We start from the raw sequence: 20,525 nt of genomic DNA, 5'->3' as shown, positions 1-20,525 counted from the left end.
GAATCAAAAAAACTCCCAAGGAAGAAGGGGCTACATTACAAACATTAGCCTGACGGCCTCCCGATACTTCCATCGACGAATCAGTGGAAGAAAAGAAAGGAGACGCAGGGACAACACTACTATGAGGATTGACTACTTCAGGAGATGAAACATTGGGAAGAGGCGCAAAACCTTCCCAAGTAGGAAGAGTCGAAACCCTCCAATTTTTTTCTTGCCATAAAACAACCTCCACTGCTCCTTAGGCCATGCCCGGCATTCCGTGCAAGGATTCGTAATAGTACAAAAATTAGTACAACACCTACTGCACGTGATGTGAGGGTCGGTTGCTGCCGAAGCCAGAAAACGAGAACACGGAAAGCCTGGAATTCCCGGGCATATACGCTGGCGCCAAGAAGGAACAGAAGAAACCATAATACCAGCCAAACACACACACACATACTAAACAGAGGCAAACGGGCAATGAACCGGGAAAAGGCCAAGAGAGGTTAACACGACTTTCACCCAGGCAGTCAAAAGAAAGACTGATGCGTGATCATAGGTGAATGGTCTTCGACCATCCTTCACCCGATCTACGCATGTGTTGCCAGATATCACAAGATTCCTTGCTTTCATCTGTTTTTTAACCAGATCCAGCTAGGCGTTAGAAATGATCCTATTGTTAAGACCGAAGGTTTGTTTGTGTATGAACAATGCTCCTGTACATATGGAGATTGCCATCCAGAATGTGTGGCACTACTTGATGAGTTTTGGGAGAGGTATGAAGTTGTTATGTGTACATTTTGGAAAAGGAAATGCACAAAAGGCTATAAAAAAATTGAGCATGTATGTTCTGAAAATGAACTTTAAGATTACTACAGTACTCATAATATCTTTCTTCTGCTGTTACAGAGGTTTGGTTGTGCGTTGGTGGACAATGGGCAAATTAATCTCAAGGCACGTGAATTTGCAAATGATTTTCGACCCTTAGATGAAAAATGTGACTGCATGACATGCCAGAATTATACTCGTGCTTATCTAAACACCATTGTCACTAAAGAGACTGTAGCTTGTCATCTGTTATCTATCCACAATATTTCTTACCAGGTAAGATGTTCTCATCATCAATCAGTATTACTGATGAATGTCTTCTCTCTTGTGTTGATTGATTTCTTTTGTTTAAACATCAAGTCCATTTATTAGTGTAGTGGACCTTTAATTGGAGTCACTAATGAAATTTTTCCTTGGAAATGACAATGAATGTGTTTGTTTGTTTGAACAAATTTAGATGTGAATAACTGTGTGTTGTGATTAAACATTGTTAAAATATTCATACAGCATATGAAAAATATGACTGTTTCATCACAGTCCAAACAATCTAATATTTGCCCATATTTGTGGCCGTTGAATATTCACGAGTCCTACAGTCTTTAGTTTAATGGACAGAAGATCAGTACAGTATTAATATGATACATGTGCCACCAGGACCCTCAAGTAGTTCCCTCATCTTCCTAACATTTCATGAGTCTGCAATGTTGTCATAATTTTGTCCATAATTCTCCATTTTGTTTTAACATAAGATTTTATTCTTTGCAGATGAGGCTGATGAAGAATATCCGTGAGAGCATAAAGGAAGGTAGATTTGAAGAATTTGTTCAAGATTTTATGTCAACATATTACAAAGACAAAACTTATCCAAAGTGGGTGATAGATGCCTTGTCAGCTGTAAACATCACTCTGAGAGAATTGGTGAGTTATGGAAATTGTGATCTTTGTGCATTATTCCTAATAACTATTGATATATTCCCATGTGTCAAAGAGCTACAGTATATGTACTATTATTATTATTATTATTATATTATTTTTTATTTATTCATTTATTTATTTATTCATCTTATTCGACTTGGTGGTTTTTATAGTGTGGGATTCTGCGTTTGTTCCGATACGTAATACAAACCTCAGTCCTTTAACAATAGGAATGGTAATCAGTGGCAGTTGGAACCGGTCGTAAGCTTTGAACAAGGAGGTTCAGTAGTTAACTGCTTGTCCGACAGTCGGTGGTCCCGCATGACTGAGAGGTGAAGATTCACTTTGCCCTCGGCCATGCTGGGTGATAGACATGTTGTTCGCTGCTCTGTCCGCTTCTGTCGTATGCTCTGGATTACTTCAGTTGTGAAGATATTATCATTATTTTCTCTTATACTAGTGTGCTTGTGTGAAAATAGCGTGAGTACTTGGTTATTTTTGTTTTCATACAATCAACTTACCTGTCAGATATATACATAGCTAAGACTCCGTCGTCCCCGACAGAAATTCAAATTTCGCGCCACTCGCTACAGGTAGGTCAGGTGATCTACCGGCCTGCCCTGGGCGGCAGGACTAGGAACCATTCCCGTTTTCTACTCATATATTTTCTGTCGCCGGTGGTATCAACATCGTTGCTGCCACCTCCTGACTGGAATTCGCTTTTCTAGACAATTGATCTTCTTTTTGTGGACTTTTGGTGACGTACCTGGATCGTTGTTTTGGCATTCGCTACTGTGGACTGGATTTGGACTTGCTTTTGATTTTTCTTCAAGAATGTCTGATTCAAGTGGTTGTGTGAGAGTTTGTGTGAATGTAGGCTGCAAGGTGAGGATACCGAAGGCTTCGGTTGATCCTCACACTGTATGTCGCAAATGTAGAGGTTTTGATTGTTCTATTTCTAACACCTGTCATGAGTGTGAGAGGTTGAATGTTGAGGAATGGAAGACTCTAACTTCTTACTTGAAGAAGTTAGAAAGGGAGTCAGAAGGGCGGCATCTAAGAGTGTGGGTAGTAGTACAAGGCCTATTGAGCCTTTTAATGATTCTAACTCTTCCCTTAACTATGCATTTGATTCTAATTCTGTATCAGGGCCCTCACTGGCTTTACATTCAGATTCGGCCTCGGAAATTGCTGAACTGAAAGCTACTCTTCACAGGATGAAATCCAAAATGGCTGCCATGAAAGGTAAGGATTGTGAAAGTGACTATTATAGTGAAGTGAGTGTCCCCAGTGTTGTGGAGGGGGCGTCTGACCGTCTCTGCGACGCTCCCAGGCCTAGACCTCTTCCCAAGCTCCAAGCCCAGAGGAGAAGGAAAGTCGAAAGCCGTACGGAGGTTGTGGAGAATTCCCCCGGTCAGGCGTTCCCTTCAGCAGGCTCTAGTAAAATAGACAGGACTGCTCCGGACCACTATAGGAAAGCGTCCTCAGAGAGTGCTTCTCTTCGTCCGCTTCTCCCTCTCCTAAAACGAGGGTGGAAGGATTCGGACCTTTCCAGGCCCCTGAAAAGGCACTGGAAAGATCCTGTGTTGGATTCTAGCCCCGAACGCTTTTCGGAAGAAGCGCCTCCTTCGATCAAGAAGGCTAAGAGGGTTTTGACGTCCCATGGTTTGGACAAAACTCCTTCGAGGTCTCCCTCTCCCGTTCAAGAAGACGCCGGAGAAGCTTCCAAGAGGATCATTTTGGCTGTGCAAGAACAGTTATCCGCCTTGGTAGGAGTCCTTTCGAAGGATCCCCCTCGTAAGAAAGACGTGAGGCTTCCTGTCAAGAAGTCTCGTCTTCCTTCTCCCGCCAGGAGTGAGGCTCCTGTGGGACGTGAGGCGTTTGAGATCTATTCTGATAGAGACTCTTTGGACGATTTTGAATCGCCAGACAAGCGCGAGGTTTCCTCCAGACGAGAAGTGTCTTACAGGATTAAAGCGCCAGACAAGCGAGAAACGCTTTACAGGCGCGAGGATATATCCAGACGTGATACGTCTGCCAGACCAGCAGCGTCAGCCGAGCGCGAGGAAGCAGCCAGGCGCAAGGATTCACCCAGGCGCGAGGCGCCAGACAAGCATCATCCATACAAGGATATGGCACCAGAAAGGCGCGAGGCGCCAGCCAGGCGCGAGGCGTCAGTCAGGCGCGAGAGTTTAGAGAGGCGCGAGGCGCCAGCCAAGCGCGAGGAGTCAGCCAGGCGTGAGGCGCCAGCCAGGCGCGAGGCGCCAGCCAGGCGCGAGGAGCCAGCCAGGCGCGAGGAGCCAGCCAAGCAGAGGAGCGCTATACACTCTCTTAGCCCCTCTCCTATTAGGAGTTTGTCTCCCCTAGAGAGAGTTATGGGGCAGGAAGACCCGGAACGGGAAGTGACTTCTCCTTCTGATCCGATATTGGAAGAGGACTCAGAAGACGAGACTCACGGCAGAGAAGGGCTGTCTAACTACAAAGTTTTGACAGCTCTCCTCCTACAGGAATACGGAGATGCATTGATCCCTGCCGCTCCTCCTTCGCCTCGTTCACTTTTTTCATGCTCTAAGACGCCGAAGTCGTCGGCTTTCTTGAAGATGAGGCCGACGATTTCTATGAAGAGAGCTCTTCAGTCGCTGGATAGCTGGATGCTAACCAAGAAGGAGCTAGTCAGGACGGTGTTTTGCATGCCTCCCGCTAGACTTACGGGCAAGAGAGGTATTTGGTACCAGACTGGGGAGAATATGGGACTCACTCTCCCAGCTTCGGCTGAAGCTGACTTTTCCAGTCTGGTAGATGCATCCAGGAGACATAGCCTTCATACTGCGAAGATAACTTGGGGTCTTTCAGAGTTGGATCATCTCCTCAAGGGACTTTTTCACATTTTAGAAGTCTTCAACTTCCTAGATTGGTCCCTTGGGGTGATGTCCAAGAAGGCTCATGCCTCGGAAGGACTCGATCCGGACGTACTCCTTGCAATTTTGTCCTGTATTGACAAGGCGGTACAGGATGGCTCAGGGGAAGTTTCTTCCTTATTTGGAGCAGGTCTCTTGAAGAAGAGATCTGTTTTTAGCGTTTCTTGACAAAAGCGGTATCCCATTCGCAAAGGGCAGCCTTGTTGTTCGCTCCCAGGTCTGACTTTCTGTTCCCTTCGCAGTTGGTGAGGGACATTTCCCGTTCTCTGACGGAGAAAGCAACACAGGATCTTCTCCTGCAATCATCCAGGAAGAAGAGACCAGTGATGGTGGGAGACAAGAAAGGTGTGTCTACGCCTGTTCGGCCCTTTCGAGGAGGCCCTCCCGCTAGAGTTACCGCTAAAAGAAAAGCGACTGAGAAGAGAGGTAGAGCCTCTTTCCGTCCCTTTAAAAGGGGAAAGTGAAGTGGCGCTCCTCCAAACACCAGTAGGTGCCAGGCTCCAGGGATTTGCGGAAGCCTGGACTCTCATAGATACAGACGCTTGGTCTATGTCTGTTCTATAGAAGGGATACCTCATTCCTTTCCTGGACAATCCTCTCCTGACGTCAACTCCGCGGGAATTGTCCGCCAATTACAAGGACCCTGTGTTGAAAGATACTTTTCAACAAATGGTGGATCAGATGTGGGACAAGAGAGCTATGGAGCTAGTGCTGGATCAAAGCTCCCCAGGGTTTTACAATCGTCTTTTCTTGGTTGCGAAAGCCTCGGGGGGCTGGAGACCAGTTCTGGATGTCAGCGCTCTGAACAAGTTTGTTCAGAAACAGAAGTTCTCCATGGAGACCTCTGCATCAGTCCTTGTGGCCCTTCGCCAAGGGGATTGGATGGTGTCTCTGGATCTCCAGGATGCCTATTTTCACGTCCCGATCCATCCTTCGTCGAAGAAGTACCTCCGTTTCATGACGGGGGGAAGGATCTTCCAATTCAGAGCCTTGTGTTTCGGCCTGTCTACGGCGCCTCAGGTTTTCACGAGCCTTATGAAAAATGTGGCGAGATGGCTTCACCTGAAAGGAATCAGTATATCTGTACCTAGACGACTGGCTCATCAGAGCAAAGTCAGAGAAACAGTGTTTGGAGGACCTGACTGTGACACTAAACCTGATAAAGACCTTAGGATTACTCGTGAACCTCGAGAAGTCCCAACTGATCCCCAGCCAGAACTTGGTCTATCTGGGGATTCGGATGGATTCTCGGGGTTTTCGAGTATTTCCTTCTCAAGAGAGACTAACGAGAGGTTTAGAGAAAGTCTCTCTCTTCCTAAGGAAGGAACGTACTTCGGCGAGGGAATGGTTGAGCCTATTAGGGACTCTTTCCTCGCTCGAACAGTTCTTTCCTCTAGGAAGACTTCATCTCCGTCCGCTTCAGTTCTTCCTCAGAAGATCGTGGAACATGAAGACAGGGCTTCTCTCGGACAGTTTTCCCATTCCAGTTCTGATGAAACGCCATTTAGAATGGTGGTTACTCCCACTAAAGGAGAACAAGGGTACTTCCCTAGAAACGCAGAACCCAAACCTTGTATTGTTTTCCGACGCGTTCGGAAAAAAGGTTGGGGAGCAACCTTGGGAAAGAGAGAGGTGTCAGGCACTTGGAATGCTCTTCAAGTGTCCTGGCACATAAACTGCAAAGAGCTGTTTGCGTACACCTAGCCCTAAAGAACTTCGAACCTTTAGTGAGGAACAAGATAGTCCAAGTGAATGCGGACAATACAACCGCCCTTGCATACATTCGAAAGCAAGGAGGTACTCACTCGTATGCCCTTTACGAGCTCGCAAGAGACCTGCTGTTGTGGACATCTCAAAGGAACATCTCTCTTTTGACGAGGTTTGTTCAAGGAGTAAGGAACGTGAGAGCAGACAGGCTGAGCAGGAGGAACCAGGTCCTTCATACCGAATGGACCCTCCACTCAGAAGTTTGCTGGAATCTCTGGTCTCTTTGGGGGACTCCTCATGTCGACCTCTTTGCCACGTTCCTCTCAAAAAGACTGGAAGTCTTTTGTTCAGTAGTAGAAGACCCCAGAGCTCTAACAGTAGACGCCTTCCTGCTAAATTGGTCTCATGTAGACGTTTACGCATTTCCCCCATTCAAGATCTGGGGGCAAGTGCTCAGGAAGTTTGTGATTTCAAAGGCGGACAAAAATGGGAACCTGATTGCCCCCTTTTGGCCAGCTCAAGAGTGGTTCCCAGAGGTGCTGGAGTGGATGGTAGACTTCCCCAGATCCCTTCCACAAAGGAAGGATCTTCTCAGACAACCACACTTCGAGAGGTTTCATCAAAACCTCCCCGCTCTCGCTCTGACTGCCTTTCGACTATCGAAAGACTTGTCAGAGCGAGAGGCTTTTCTAGCAAAGCAGCAAGCTCGATCGCTAGAGCCCGGAGAACTTCCACTATCCGTGTTACCAATTGAAGTGGGAAGTTTTTAGAAGGTGGTGTAAGTCGAAGAAGTTGTCCTCCTCCAGTACCTCTGTAACAGAAATCGCTGATTTTTCTGTTATTTTTGAGAAGAATCGCGTCTCTCCGTAGCCACGATAAAGGGCTATAGGAGTATGCTTTCGGCCGTCTTTAGGAATAGAGGCCTAGATTTGGGAAACGATAAAGATCTACATGATCTGATTAGATCTTTTGAGACCAAGAAGTCTAAGATTACTTCTCCCCCTAACTGGAATCTAGACGTGGTTCTTAAGTTCTTGTCCTCAGCGAGATTTGAACCCCTGCATTTGGCCTCGTTTCGTGACATAACGAGAAAATGTTTATTTCTTTTGTCACTGGCGACGGCGAAAAGAGTTAGTGAGCTGCACGCCCTTAGTGATAAAGTGGGTTTCAATCTAGATTCGCCATCTGTTCCTTCAAAGAATTATTCTTGGCGAAGAATGAAAATCCTTCGAATCCCTGGCCGAGAAACTTCGAAGTAAAAGGCTTATCGGGTCTCGTCGGCAGGGAACCGGAGAGGTCTCTTTGCCCAGTAAGGGCTTTAAAGTTTTACATACAGAAAAAGAAACAGTTGGGAGGTTCTAGACAAGGTCTTTGGTGCTCGGTGAAGGATCCATCAAGACCTATGTCTAAGAATGCTTTAGCCTTTTTTGTCAGGAACGTCATTACGGACGCTCATAAGGCTTGCACGGATGATTCTTTCAAACTCCTGAGAGTAAGAGCTCATGAAGTGAGAGCAGTGGCTACGTCTCTCTCTTTTCAGAGAAATATGTCACTTAAGAATATCTTGGAAGCGACATATTGGAGATGTAATTCTGTGTTTGCTTCTCACTATTTGAAGGACGTTCGTGTGACCTATGAAAAATGTTTTTCTTTAGGTCCTTTCGTGTCTGCGGGCACAATCCTGGGTACAGGAGCTAACACCAATCCTTAATTACTACATAAGTCTAATAGATATGTTCTAGACTTTCTGCTGAACAAGTGCAGATGCCGCACAGGCGGCAGTCACTTTCGTTCAGTAAGTAAACTCTTGTGATATCTTTTATTAGATGAGTATCATAAATTTTTTTTTTTTTTTTGAAAAATTATTGTGTGCGTGTGCAATTTGGTTTGAGTTATGGTTGTTGCGAAGAGTTTGGGGATAACTCGGAGCAATTTTTAATACTAACATGGTGGTTAGGATCAGGTGGTCGGGATTGGTTGTGTGCTCCTTAATAAGGTGTGTTGTCATATAAGTGGATCAGCACCATTGACAAAGTCCTTTCAGGCTCTGCCGAGTAAGTGGATAAGACCCCTTCGGCACCAGACCCACAAGAATTCTTGGACATAGATCACATATCTCGCTAAAGTTTTCTTTGAGGTGATGCAGACTACGGGGCAAACCCCCACGACGTCTACCACCTATCAGGTAGGAACCAAGGTTTTTTATTTATACCTACAACATATGTTGTTTACCTGTCTATTCCAGAAGTAGCTGTCTCTTACCCTCCACCGAAGGGTGCCAATCAGCTATGTATATATCTGACAGGTAAGTTGATTGTATGAAAATGATATTGTTATAATACAATAAAGTTTCATACATACTTACCTGGCATATATATACGATTAGGGCCCACCCAGCCTCCCCGCAAGGAGACAGGTGGAAGAGAAAATATATGAGTAGAAAACAGGAATGGTTCCTAGTCCTGCCCGCCACGGGCAGGCCGGTAGATCACCTGACCTACCTGTTAGCGAGTGGTGCGAAATTTGAATTTCTGTCGGGGACGACGGAGTCTTAGCTATGTATATATCTGCCAGGTAAGTATGTATGAAACTTTATTGTATTATAACAATATCATTATTATTAAGTGATTGTCTCGTGATGGATTCCCACGAGCCGGAAAGACCCCCCCTCACCCCCCCGTCAGCCACAGATTGTGCCCTGGTGTGGAGGTCCGTAAGTGTGGGGCCTTTCGTTCACTTTTTGAGGTGGATCCTCATGAATTTTGTACTCAGTGTCGAGGGCGTGAGTGATCTCGCACTGAACCATGTAATGTTTGTGTAATTTGGTCGGAGGAGCAGTGGGGGTGTTACGAGGGAAGGAAGAAGCCGCGTAAACGGCCAAGGAGTCATCGGAGGGTTCTCATGTCACTCCTTGCGTTACGGACATGTCTTCTTCTTTCCTCCCTCCGTCACAGCTCCCACGTATAGCTCCTTCTCCTTCGGGGGGTGTGTCTTGCTCCTTCTCCTCCCTCGATCAGTCGAGCGTAAAGGAGGGAGCGAGATACCCAGACGTGCAATTGTATTCGGGGTCTTCTGTTCGCTCGGGGGTGGGACTTGTCCCCCCCCCATTAACCCGACTCTTGCTTCCTCAGGTATGCCTGCCACGGGGGACGATCTTGGCCAGGTCTGGTACTCGCTGGGGCTCCAGGGGACACCGAGCGTTCAGGGGATGCTTGGTCATCTTGCAAGGGGGTCCAGGCCGGTAACCCATGGACCTGTGATGGCTACGACGACTATGGAGTCTAAGCCAGGGTATGCTGCCCCTCCTCACCATGTGTATACACAGCACATACCAATGGTGACCCCGACAGCTGCTGTGCAGGCACTGCTGTTGGGCGTGCAGAGGAGGGCCGTGACGCCACCGCCTGGTTTTGCCGGTCTTGCTCCAGCCCCTGATTTCCGGTGTCCCAAGAGCTCGCCGCTGGATCTGCCGCCAGTTCCTAGAATGCCACTGGTTCCTGCTCTGCCTCCTGTTCCTGTGCACCCCAGGTTCCTCCGGACAGGTGCAGCGGAGCCCTGTTGCTTTGGCAACTGCCCCGGCTCCGTCCTGGATGGAGGACCTGACGGTGGTCCTGAGGAAGCTGACGAAGAAGAAGAGGAAGGTGTCGTCGTTGTCTTCTTTGTCGTCGTCTGCCGCCGCTTCTTCCCCTTCGACTTCCAAGGCCCACAGCCAAGGAAGAAGAAGGTAGCCTCCTCCCCCCCTAAGAAGTCTCGCTTTGAGACCTCTAAGGGTCCGTCCCACCGGAGTGGGACAGTGGGGGCTTCCGCTGGTCCTCCTGTTCCTTCGGGAACGGGGCCCGTCTCTCCTTCTGCAAGGAAGAAGAAGATGGGGACCGGAGGGGTACCGGCTAACACCGGTACCTCCTCGCCTGGCACCAGAGGTTCTGCCTCGGCGCCAGGAACTGTCTTGGCCTCTCGTTCACGAGAGATACCGAGTGTATGGTCACCTGCAGGTGACCGTGCAGCCAAGGTCCTGGCTGCCGAGCCTGCTCGCCGCCAGGACCCAGGCATGGAGCGGAAGACTGGAGGGAGTCGCTCAGGTGACTTTCGCCAGGCCGGCGATCGCTCTTGTAGCGATCTGCCGGTATCCAGGGTTGATGCGACGGTCCCTCCGGACCGTTCGCGGGCTGAGTTGAGGAAGAGGTCTCCTCGGTCGCCAGGACCAGCCCAGGCACCGTGACGCGCCGTGAGGACAGGCCTCGCTCCCACCGCGACAGTGGACTCTACTGGTCTCCTGACCGCCGCTCCCACCGGGACCGGGCGGATAGGGGGACTGGCAGCAGCTCTCCTGATGCTCGGGACCGTTGCCGTGGTTCTCGGTCCAGCGGTTCTCCCCAGGGGAGCCGCGTGACCAGGCCTGCAGCTTGATCGCCACCCCAGGTTGGCGATCGCCTGCAGCCCCCCAAGCACGCCGGTTCTGCCGGTGTGCGAGAGGGGAGCGTCAGGTCTTCCTCTCCTATCCCTTCAACTTCCTCGGGCTACGCAGGGAAGAGGAAGGTGATTAGAAGCGATCGCGAGGCGTGCGCTTCTCGCGGTCCTTCCACGAGGGCCTACGAACCTGGCACAGTCTTAGGACTGACCAGATCGTATGCACAAGTGGATGGAGGAGACCATGAGGGGTCTGTCGTGGTTCCTCCTGTGGAAGGAGAAGGATCTCGTGAGGCATTCTCGCCAGATGGGCTTGACGGTCCATCTCCGTAGGACGCAGTCACTCCCGAGATTCAGAGGTTGTTTGGTAAGGTAATTGCGCTGATTTGTCAGCACAATGACCTTGGGGAAGGATCGGCGCATCCACCCTCCGAACCTACATCTAGGCTGGAGTCGTTCTGGGGTCCTAAGAAGGAACCCAGGATGACGGTGGGCCTGCCTCGATCAGCCTTGGCCGACAGTGTGCTGGGCCAGGTGGACTCTGGACAGGAGGGTTCTCTTCGGTTCGGCAGGTCGTCCAAGCTCCTTCCCCCACCTCTACCGTGACAGAGGCGATTCTACATGCCATCGGAGGACCCTCTGCCGCCCAAACAGGTTAACCCGGAGCTGGCTAGGCTAACTCCGGGTGTGTCTCTCCAACACCTGCTGTCAGAGAACCTCTGGTTCTCACAGCAAGAGGCGCTTGCATTGGAATCGACTGCCATGGCAGCATTCCAAGCAGTCTCCTGGCTAGACCTGTGGTCCCTCACAGTGTCAAGGGTCGTGGCCTCCTCGGAAAACATCACTCCTGAAGGGGGGACCGGGCTTTCGGGAGACTGTTCCAGTCTGGAGGTAGGGGTATCTCCTACCTGGCCCACCAGACGGCCAACCTGTGGGCCAACCTGGTTCTGAGGCGTAGGGACGCTCTCCTCACTCGAGTAACCAGGCTGGCAGGACGCGAGGTGGCGTTGGGTCTTCACAATGGACTGGTGCGGAGTTCCTCCTCTCTCTTCCCAAGAGAGATGGTGGACGCTGCGGTGGAACAACGGCGCACTGATGACAGTGACCATCTTGTACACCAGGCAGTCTCGAAGGCGGCTGGGTAGCCTCGAGCCACTGCGGTCAAGCCCAAGAGTTTGGTTACCGCTTCCTCTTCGGCTAAGACGATCGCCTCGTCGAAGCCGAGAGGAAAGACTTTACCTTCGACCTCTACGGTAAGGAGTGATCGTCACCAGCCCTCCTTCTCCCGAGGAGGAACTGGGAAGAAGTCGAAGAGAGGAGGGAAACGCTAGGGACGGCGTTCCCTTCATCTGCTGCCGGAAGTGGGGGGTTGCCTGGCGAGCCATTGTGCAACTTGGCAGCGCTACAGAGCAGAGACCTGGATAGTGGATGTCCTTTGGGAGGGGTATCTACTATCCTTCGAGTCTCGGCCACCCCTCACCTCCAACCCGGTCCATCTTCAGACGTACGTTCCCGGTTCTGCCAGGGACGTAGCGCTTCTGGCAGGAGGTAGAAGCCATGCTGAGCAAACGAGCTGTGGAAATCATATGGGATCAGTCACCGGGCTTCTACAGTCGACTTTTCCTGGTGGAGAAATCCTTGGGGGGCTGGCACCCGGTGATAGATCTCTCTCCCTTGGGCCGATTCGTTCGCCAGACTTGGTTCACGATGGAAACGACATGTTCAGTGCTCGAGTCCATCAGGGAGAACGACTTCATGCTTTCGATGGACCTGAAGGATACGTATTTCCGGATACCCATCCTTCAGTCCTCCAGGAAGTACCTCAGCTTTATCCTCGATGGGACGGTGTACCAGTTCAGGGCACTTTGTTTCGGTCTCTCAACTGCCCCACAGGTGTTCACGCGAGTGTTCACTCTGGTGTTGGCTTGGGGCCATTCGGTAGGGATACGTCTTCTGAGGTATCTCAACGATTGGTTGGTCCTGGCGAGCTCCTGCTCGCAGTTGCTACAGGACAGGGATCAACCCCTCGAGTTTTACCGCGATCTTGAGATCGTGGTGAATTTCAAGAAGTCGGATCTCGAGCCCAAGCAGAGGATGAAGTACCTGGGCATGCTGATCGATACGGTAGCAGGGTGAGTCGTCCACGCAGACTCACGGATCAGCAGGTTCAGGAAGGCAGCAGGACGGTTCCTGTCCCTACAGGAGCAGCCAGGTCAGCAGTGGCAGGTCGTGATCGGTCACCTGTCGTCTCTCGAGAAGTTAGTCTTCACTTGCAGTCTCTTCAGTGGAGGCTAAAGGAGAGCTGGTCACAGGCAAGAGACCCGCCGTACTTTCCCGTGTCTCTCACGCAGGAGGTGAGGCAGGACCTAGCCTGGTGGCTGGACGACGGGAACCTCGTAAGAGGAGTGCCTCTTCGCACTCCCCCTCCCCCGGAGATGTTGCTGTTTTCAGACGTGTCGACTGAGGGATGGGGCACACACCTGGAGGAGTTGCTGGCTGTGGGTGTGTGGGATCATCACGACAAGCACCTTCACATCAACGTCCTGGAGCTCAAGGCAGTGTTTCGCACTCTCCAAGAGTTCCAGGACCATCTGATGGGACACTCAGTGGTGATGATGAGCGACAACACCACGGTGGTGGCGTACGTCAACAAACAGGGGGGTCTAGTGTCCCTCCCGTTGCATCAGTTGACGTTGCAGGTGCATGAGTGGGCCATGGCTCACTCGGTAGAGCTGTCAACTTGCTACATTCCGGGCAAGAGGAATGTAGTGGCAGACAAGCTCAGCCGTCGGAATCAGGTGATAGGAACCGAGTGGTCCCTTCACACAGACGTGGCGGAAAGGCTCTTCAACCTGTGGGGGTGTCCAGTCGTGGATCTGTTCACCACCCGGCACAACAGAAAACTCCAGGTTTTCTACTCAGTTGTGCCGGACCCATGGGCAGCTGCAGAAGACTCTCTTCAACATCCGTGGGACAACCTCTTCGTTTATGCCTTTCCCCCGTTCTGTCTGATTCGCTAGGTGATCAGCAGGGTGCTGGTCACCGCGAATCTTCGGATGATTCTGGTGGCGCCCAAATGGCCTCAGGCTGTTTGGTATCCGGACCTGCTGGCTCTGCTCTCCGAAGCACCGAGAGAGATTCCCCCTTGGCACAGCCTCCTGTGCCAGCCACACGTGGAACGGTACCACTGGTCGGTTCGGTCCTTGTGTCTTCACGGCTGGCTGTTATCCACCATCTCTTGCGAGCGAGAGGCTTTTCTCGCCGAGCAGCAATAGAGATGGCTGGGCACCTCAGGCAGTCCTCTGCAGCTGTATACCAGGGAAAGTGGTCCGTCTTCTGTGGATGATGTCGTGGACGGGGTCTCTCTCCTCTCAGAGCCACTCTTCAGCAGGTAGCGGATTTCCTCGTCTTCCTTCACCGAGAGAAGCTCCTCTCCATCTCCACAGTTAAAGACTACAGAGCCGCCCTGGCCCTAGTCCTTAAACTGCGGGGAGTGGATATCTCCAACTCATTCGAGATCTCCCTTCTAATGAAGAGCTTCGAGAGGTCTTGCCCACCCAGGGAACTCAGGCCCCCAGGGTGGGATGTGACTCTCATCCTTAGGAGTTTGACTTGAAGACCCTTTGAGCCACTCTGAGAGTCGTCAGACAGGGATCTGACCCTCAAGACCGTCTTCTTGCTGGCCCTGGCATTGGCAAAGAGAATAGGGGAACTTCATGGTCTTTCTTTCGATCTTAAACATATAAAGGGATGGGGATCTGTGACGCTCAATTTCGTTCGTTCCAGACTTCGTAGCTAAGACTTAGAATCCTTCGGTCCCTGACGACCGGTTCGAGTCATTCACGATCCCCTCCCTGAAGGACTTCACCGACGATGATGTGGATGAGATGCTGCTTTGTCCTGTGAGGGCGCTATGGTGCTATCTGAAGAGAATTCGGCATCTCAGGCCTGAGTGTCGACGCCTCTTTGTTAGCACCGGGGTTACCAAGAAGAAGGTGTCCAAGAACACTTTCTTTCTGGCTTCGTGAGGTAATCAGGAAGGCGTACGCTGCGGATAGGAGTGATGACACCCGTACCCCTCGTCCGAGAGCCCACGAAGTCAGAGGTATTGTTCCAACCCTTGCGTTCCGCAAGAACTTCTCCGTGGCACAGATGCTGAAGGCAGGGGTTTGGGCCAACCAGACCACCTTTATTTCCTTCTACCTTCAGGATATTGCCCACAGGTCCTTGGATACCTCTCTTTGGGACCCGTGGTGGCTGCTCAACAAGTTGTGTAGCTTACCCAGCACCCGAGCGGACAGAACAGCATCGCATCCTTGTGTGACTGCATGAATGGACAAGTGCAAGAGAGTGTGACTGGCTTCTCTTCCTCCTCTTTTCTCTCCTCTACCTGTGGGCAGAGGGCCGCGGTCGTCACTACGCTGGAGAGGAGGCTGATGCAGGTAAGCTACGCTACTGAGCTCCATCCTATCCCTTTCAGTAAGAATAGGAGCGGTTATCCACCACTCCCCTAACAAGGGGGGGAGTGGATGCCAACAAGAGACAAACCCATAACTTCATATTGGCTCTTGAAGTAGGAACTAGTTCTTGCTTGCTATTCATAAGAGGCACGCTTGCCTCCCTCTTATGAATTTGGTCCAGAGGTCTGACCACTGATCCCACAGTACATACCCCGATCATCTGGGCAGAGGCTAGGATCCCTCCCTCTGCTATTACGACCAGGGAGGGAACCAAGGTCGGACGAACACCAGTCTGTTCATAAGACTCAGATTCCACCCACCAATAAGTGAGTTTTCCTATTGTTTAAGGACCGAGGGTTTGTATTACGTATCGGAACAAATCAAATTTGTCGAAAATTGTATTTTTCCTAACTATACAAACCTGAGGTCATTTACACATAGTCCCACCTCATGCCACCCCTCACTCTGTTTTCCTGGGCCTAAAGCAAAGTGAATCTTCACCTCTCAGTCATGTGGGATCACCGACTGTCGGACAAGCAGTTAACTACCGAACCTCCTTGTTCGAAGCTTACGACCGGTTCCAGCTGCCGCTGATTACCATTCCTATTGTTAAAGGACCTCAAGTTTGTATAGTTAGGAAAAATACAATTTTCGACAAATTGTGATTTCATGCTGCCTCCATAGGAGTCCATCACTTTTTTCACTATGTGTGCTGTTTCTAGGAGCGCACACTTCTGCAGGAGTCCTGGAGCTACTTTGGCATCTAGTTTTTCCAGGTTTCTTTTCGGGGATCTTGGGATCATCCCTAGGGTTCCTATGATTATGGGTACAATTTCCACTGGCATATCCCATATACTTCTTATTTCTATCTTCAGGTCTTGATACTTATCAATTTTACTCTCTTTTTCTCATGGTGTTCCCATGGTATTGCGACATCAATGAGTGATATAGTTTCTTCTTGATTTTATCAATCAACGTCACATCTGGTCTATTTGCACATATCACCCTATCTGTTCTCATACCATAGTCCCAGAGGATCTTTGCGTGATTGTTTTCTATCACTTCTTCAGGTTGGTGTTCGTACCACTTATTATTGCAAGATAGCAGGTGTTTCTTGCACATGCTCCAATGGAGGGCTTTTGCTACAGACCTATTTTTGTACTGGTTCTGGGCAAGTGCTGGACATTTGCTTGGTATGTGGTTTATGGTCTTGTTTTTCATATTACACTTCTTGCATATAGGTGAGATGTTACTCCCATCTATCGTTCTTTGAACATATCTGGTTCTTAGGGCCTGATCTTGTGCTGCAGTTAGCATGCCTTCTGTTTCCTTCTTGAGTTCTCCCCTCTGTAGCCATTGCCATGTTTCATCGCTGGCCAGTTCTTTAGTCTGTCTCGTGTAGTGTTGTCTGTGCTTTGGTTTGTTGTGCCATTCCTCTGTTCTGTTTGTCATTCTCCTGTCTGTATATTTCTGGGACTTCATCTGCGTTAATCAGTCCTTCTTATCATGCACTCCTTAGCCAGTCGTCTTCATTGGTTTTCAGATATTGTCCCAGTGCTCTGCTCTTGATGTTGATGCAGTCCTCTCTATGCTTGGTAGCCCTCTTCCTCCTTCCTTTTGTGTTATGTATAGTCTTTCTGTATTTGCTCTTGGGTGTAGTGCTCTGTATATTGTCATGTTTTTCCTAGTTTTCTGGTCTATGCTGTGGAGTTCAGCCTTCGTCCACTCCACTACTGCGCTTTATCTGATTACTAGTACTGCCCATGTGTGTATGGGTTTCATCATATTTCCGGCGTTGAGTTTTGACTTGAGTATCGCCTTAAGTCTCTTATAATTATTTATTCATTATAGTTTATTATTTATATTAATATATTATTGACTGAATGTGAGATAATTAAGATCATTGATAATAAAATAGTGGGACAATTAAGACTATGTGGTTCACTAACACATTTTATTTTCAACAAAAACATTCTGTAAATTGTAAATACGTACTATACATAATCAAAATATAAGTGTAATTCAACATATGAATTTTAATGGTAAGTCTCGGAGAGGGTTGTTCTTTAGTTGCTAACATCGTCATCAGTTTGTAGTTGTACATTTGAGGATGGTCCAGTAACGGGATTCACACGTGATGAAGCACGGGATTCGCACGTGACAAATCATATTTGTAAAGAGTTCCTTGATGGCCATCTGCCTTATTAACATTAGCTTATGTAGACTAAGCAATCTTTCCTTAATTTCATGAACTACCATCGTCTCTTGCTCATTACTGAATTCTCATTGTTCAAACCAGCAATTAGTTGATCACACATTTTCACCATGTTGTCTGTAGGGATTTTTTTCTCTGGTATATACTATGCCATCATCATCACTGCTATCATTATTGTTATCTGTATTCAAAACCATTTTTGCAATTTCCCCATCACTCAAGGAATGAATAACAGGAGCATCATTGTCAATGTTTAGTATTTCTTCAATGTCGGCTTCCTCTAACTTATTAACACTGCCATCATCATCATCATCTAACAATTTTGAAGGCCAGATTCTGTTCCAAGCATTTGTTTTTGTTGTTTTATCAACATTATTCCATGCATTGGCAACTGCTTATCTTAAGTATATCATAGTTTAACCCTTAAACGCCGACTGGACGTATTTTACGTCGAGATAAATTGTCTGTCGGGTGCCGACTGGACGTATTTTACGTCGACATACGAAAGTTTTTTTTTAAATTTGCGGAAAAATACTTATAGGCCTACCAGCCTAAACTTTTGAATCACGCTTGCCTTGGGGGATGCTTGGGAGTTCACGGATCAAGGCCTTGTTTTGTTTTGAAGCTTGACCCAGGTGCGCATGCGCGATATCCCTTCTTCTCGCTCCAGCCAGCATCAGTAGCGCACCATCCGAGAGCGATCTTTCGTGAAAAGCGTGTTTTTCTGGACTTGTGCGAGACTTTGAGCATTTGTATTGCTACAGGACATTCATAGATATGTCTCAACGACGTGTGAACCGTGAAAGGCGCGTTTTACCCGTCGGAAGGGATCGTGTAAGGCGAGTTTTGGACCTGGATGCTGGCGAGGGGCCAAGCACCCAGCATGACCCCGCGCCTCAAGGCCGTTCTGTCCTTTGGTTACCCCTAGGAAGCATGTGGGCGTCCTTAGGGGCATTCGTAGGCATTTGGGAGGCCTCCAACCAAGGGAGACGAGTATCTTTCGGAGCTTGATCGGGAACATGTCGCAAGTCCTCATTTTGATGGCGGATGGTCATCGAGTGATGAGGGACATCAGTCCGGATGAAAGTGAAGGATGAATATTTGCCCCCAATGTCCGTTCGAGGCTCACATCCCGAAAGTGAGCTCGAATTCAGTGGGTTCAGTGCTTACGAGGGGGAATCTGAGGAGGAGGGGGAGGGTGGGGATACGGGCTCAAGTTTTATCGCAGAGGACGATACAGAAAGTGAGGGCCTGAGGGTGATGGGCCAACGGGGGTGGGTAGTGTGCATCGTGCCCGCACCCGTGCGCTGCGCACGGGCACGTAGTAAGGTCGGCTCGTCGCGCCAGCCAAGGTGAAGGTCGGTCGTCGGAGAGTGACGAGGGTGGACGGAGGACTCCACCCCTCCTAACATGCACCCCTTCACGGCAACCCCTGGGATGACCGTACCAGTACCCCTGACTGTTTTGGGGTTCATCCAGCTTTTCCTGACGCGGGAATTGCTGGAATACCTGGTACACGAGACGGTGGACTACGCTCGGTACTGCCGGTATGAGCTGAGGACGACCTTTGTTTCGTATTACTGGCGGGGGGTTTGCACCTCATTGACATGGCGCATTTTTTGGGGCTCCACATTTATTTTGTTATGACACCTGCTGTCGACGTCAGGCAATATTGGAGGAGAAATTTTTTTTTGTTTTTTTTTTTATGTATGCGAATGTGCCTGGCGTTATGTCCCGTGATAATTTCCTGGCGTTGGACAGGTACTTCAACGCCTTCAACCGAAGGGCCATACCCCGGAATAACAGTGATCGCCTCATTTTAGTGCGTACAGTGTTGGATTATATCCGTGAGCAGTGTAGTAATCTCGTGATTCCTGGAAAGAACCTGTCTTTGGATGAGGGGATGATGCCTTACAAAGGACGTCTTAGTATAAAAGTGTATAACCCCAAGAAGCCAAAGAAATATGGTGTGAAATTCTTTCTCATTACTGAGGCCAACATTGGATACGTTGTGGACTTTTCAGTGTATACCGGGGTCTTCTCCACGCTGCGTGACACTGTATTCAACCTTGTGGGACGTTTCCGTAACCAGGGATATCACCTGTTTATGGATAATTATTATAACTCTGTATCCCTGGCCCAGGAACTGTATGAAGCTGGTGTTCACGTCAGTGGTACCCTTCGGTTGGTGCGTGGGGCCCCGAATGTCCTCAAGAGGTTCGTTAGTCATCCGCAACACCTGGCAAGAGGAGAGACAGAGTGGTGGCGGAAGGGTGCTGTCTTCGTCATCTGTTGGAAGGGTGTCCGACTCGTCCCCATGATTACGACGAGTCATAAACCCATCCAAGAAGAGATCGTACAGCGGAAGAAGACACGTCGACAGGGCCGAGTTGTGTTTGAGGAGTTTCGTACCGAGCGGCACTACAACAGGCACATGGGAGGAGTTGATCTCTTTGATCAGCTCATCCAGTACTATCCCTTCGCCAGGAGAACCAGAAGGTGGACACAGAAGCTCCTCAAATACATCCTTCAGTTGGCCCTCCAAAATGCCTACATACTGTACTGTGGGTACCGCAGTGACAATCTTCCGAGGTTGACCCACATACAGTTCCTAGAGGTAGCCGGGAATGCCCTCATCAACTTCGATCCCATTGTGAGTGGCCTTCCATAACTGACCCCCTACCCCGAGCTGCAGATCTGCCTAGAGGAAAGGGCAGATAGGAGGGCCAACTTCGCTTCGACCTGCCGCCGCCCTGCTGCCGCCGCCCCTGCTGACGACCGCGCCCCTGCTGCCGCCGCCCCTGCGTGCCGCCGCCCCCCCCTGCGTGACGACGCCCCTGCTGCCGCCGCCCCTGCTGACGACGCCCTGCTGCCGCCGCCACTGCGGGCTGACGAGGCGCCCCTCTTGCTGCCGGCCCCGCCATCACCGCTTCTCGTCGGGTAGTTGGACCCTGCGTGTCGGCTGCAGCCAGGGGAACACATACTGGAGGCCTTAGAAGGGCAAAGGCAGAAACGGTGCCGGGTGTGCCATATGAATGGCAGAAGGAGAGACACCCGGTTCTTCTGTCGTCTCTGCAAAGTTGCTCTTTGCAGGAT

At 49.7% G+C, this 20,525-nt stretch overlaps 1 protein-coding gene across 3 annotated transcripts in view; it reads left to right on the top strand.

The window, feature by feature from the left end:
- LOC135195019 (queuine tRNA-ribosyltransferase catalytic subunit 1-like) overlaps positions 1-20,525 on the top strand; it is a 310,854-nt gene that overhangs the window by 168,127 nt on the left and 122,202 nt on the right. For all 3 annotated transcript variants that reach the window (XR_010310050.1, XM_064221315.1, XM_064221313.1), the window contains exons 8-9: positions 889-1,083; positions 1,573-1,725. Coding sequence is in view for 2 of the 3 variants with exons in the window: in XM_064221315.1 (XP_064077385.1) it covers positions 889-1,083; positions 1,573-1,725 (348 nt within the window). In the remaining variant the exon portion in view is untranslated. The remainder of the gene's footprint in view (positions 1-888; positions 1,084-1,572; positions 1,726-20,525) is intronic.

This window comes from Macrobrachium nipponense, chromosome 15 (assembly GCF_015104395.2).
Source record: "Macrobrachium nipponense isolate FS-2020 chromosome 15, ASM1510439v2, whole genome shotgun sequence".
NCBI lineage: Eukaryota > Metazoa > Arthropoda > Malacostraca > Decapoda > Palaemonidae > Macrobrachium > Macrobrachium nipponense.
This window is presented reverse-complemented; position numbering and strand designations above follow the sequence as displayed.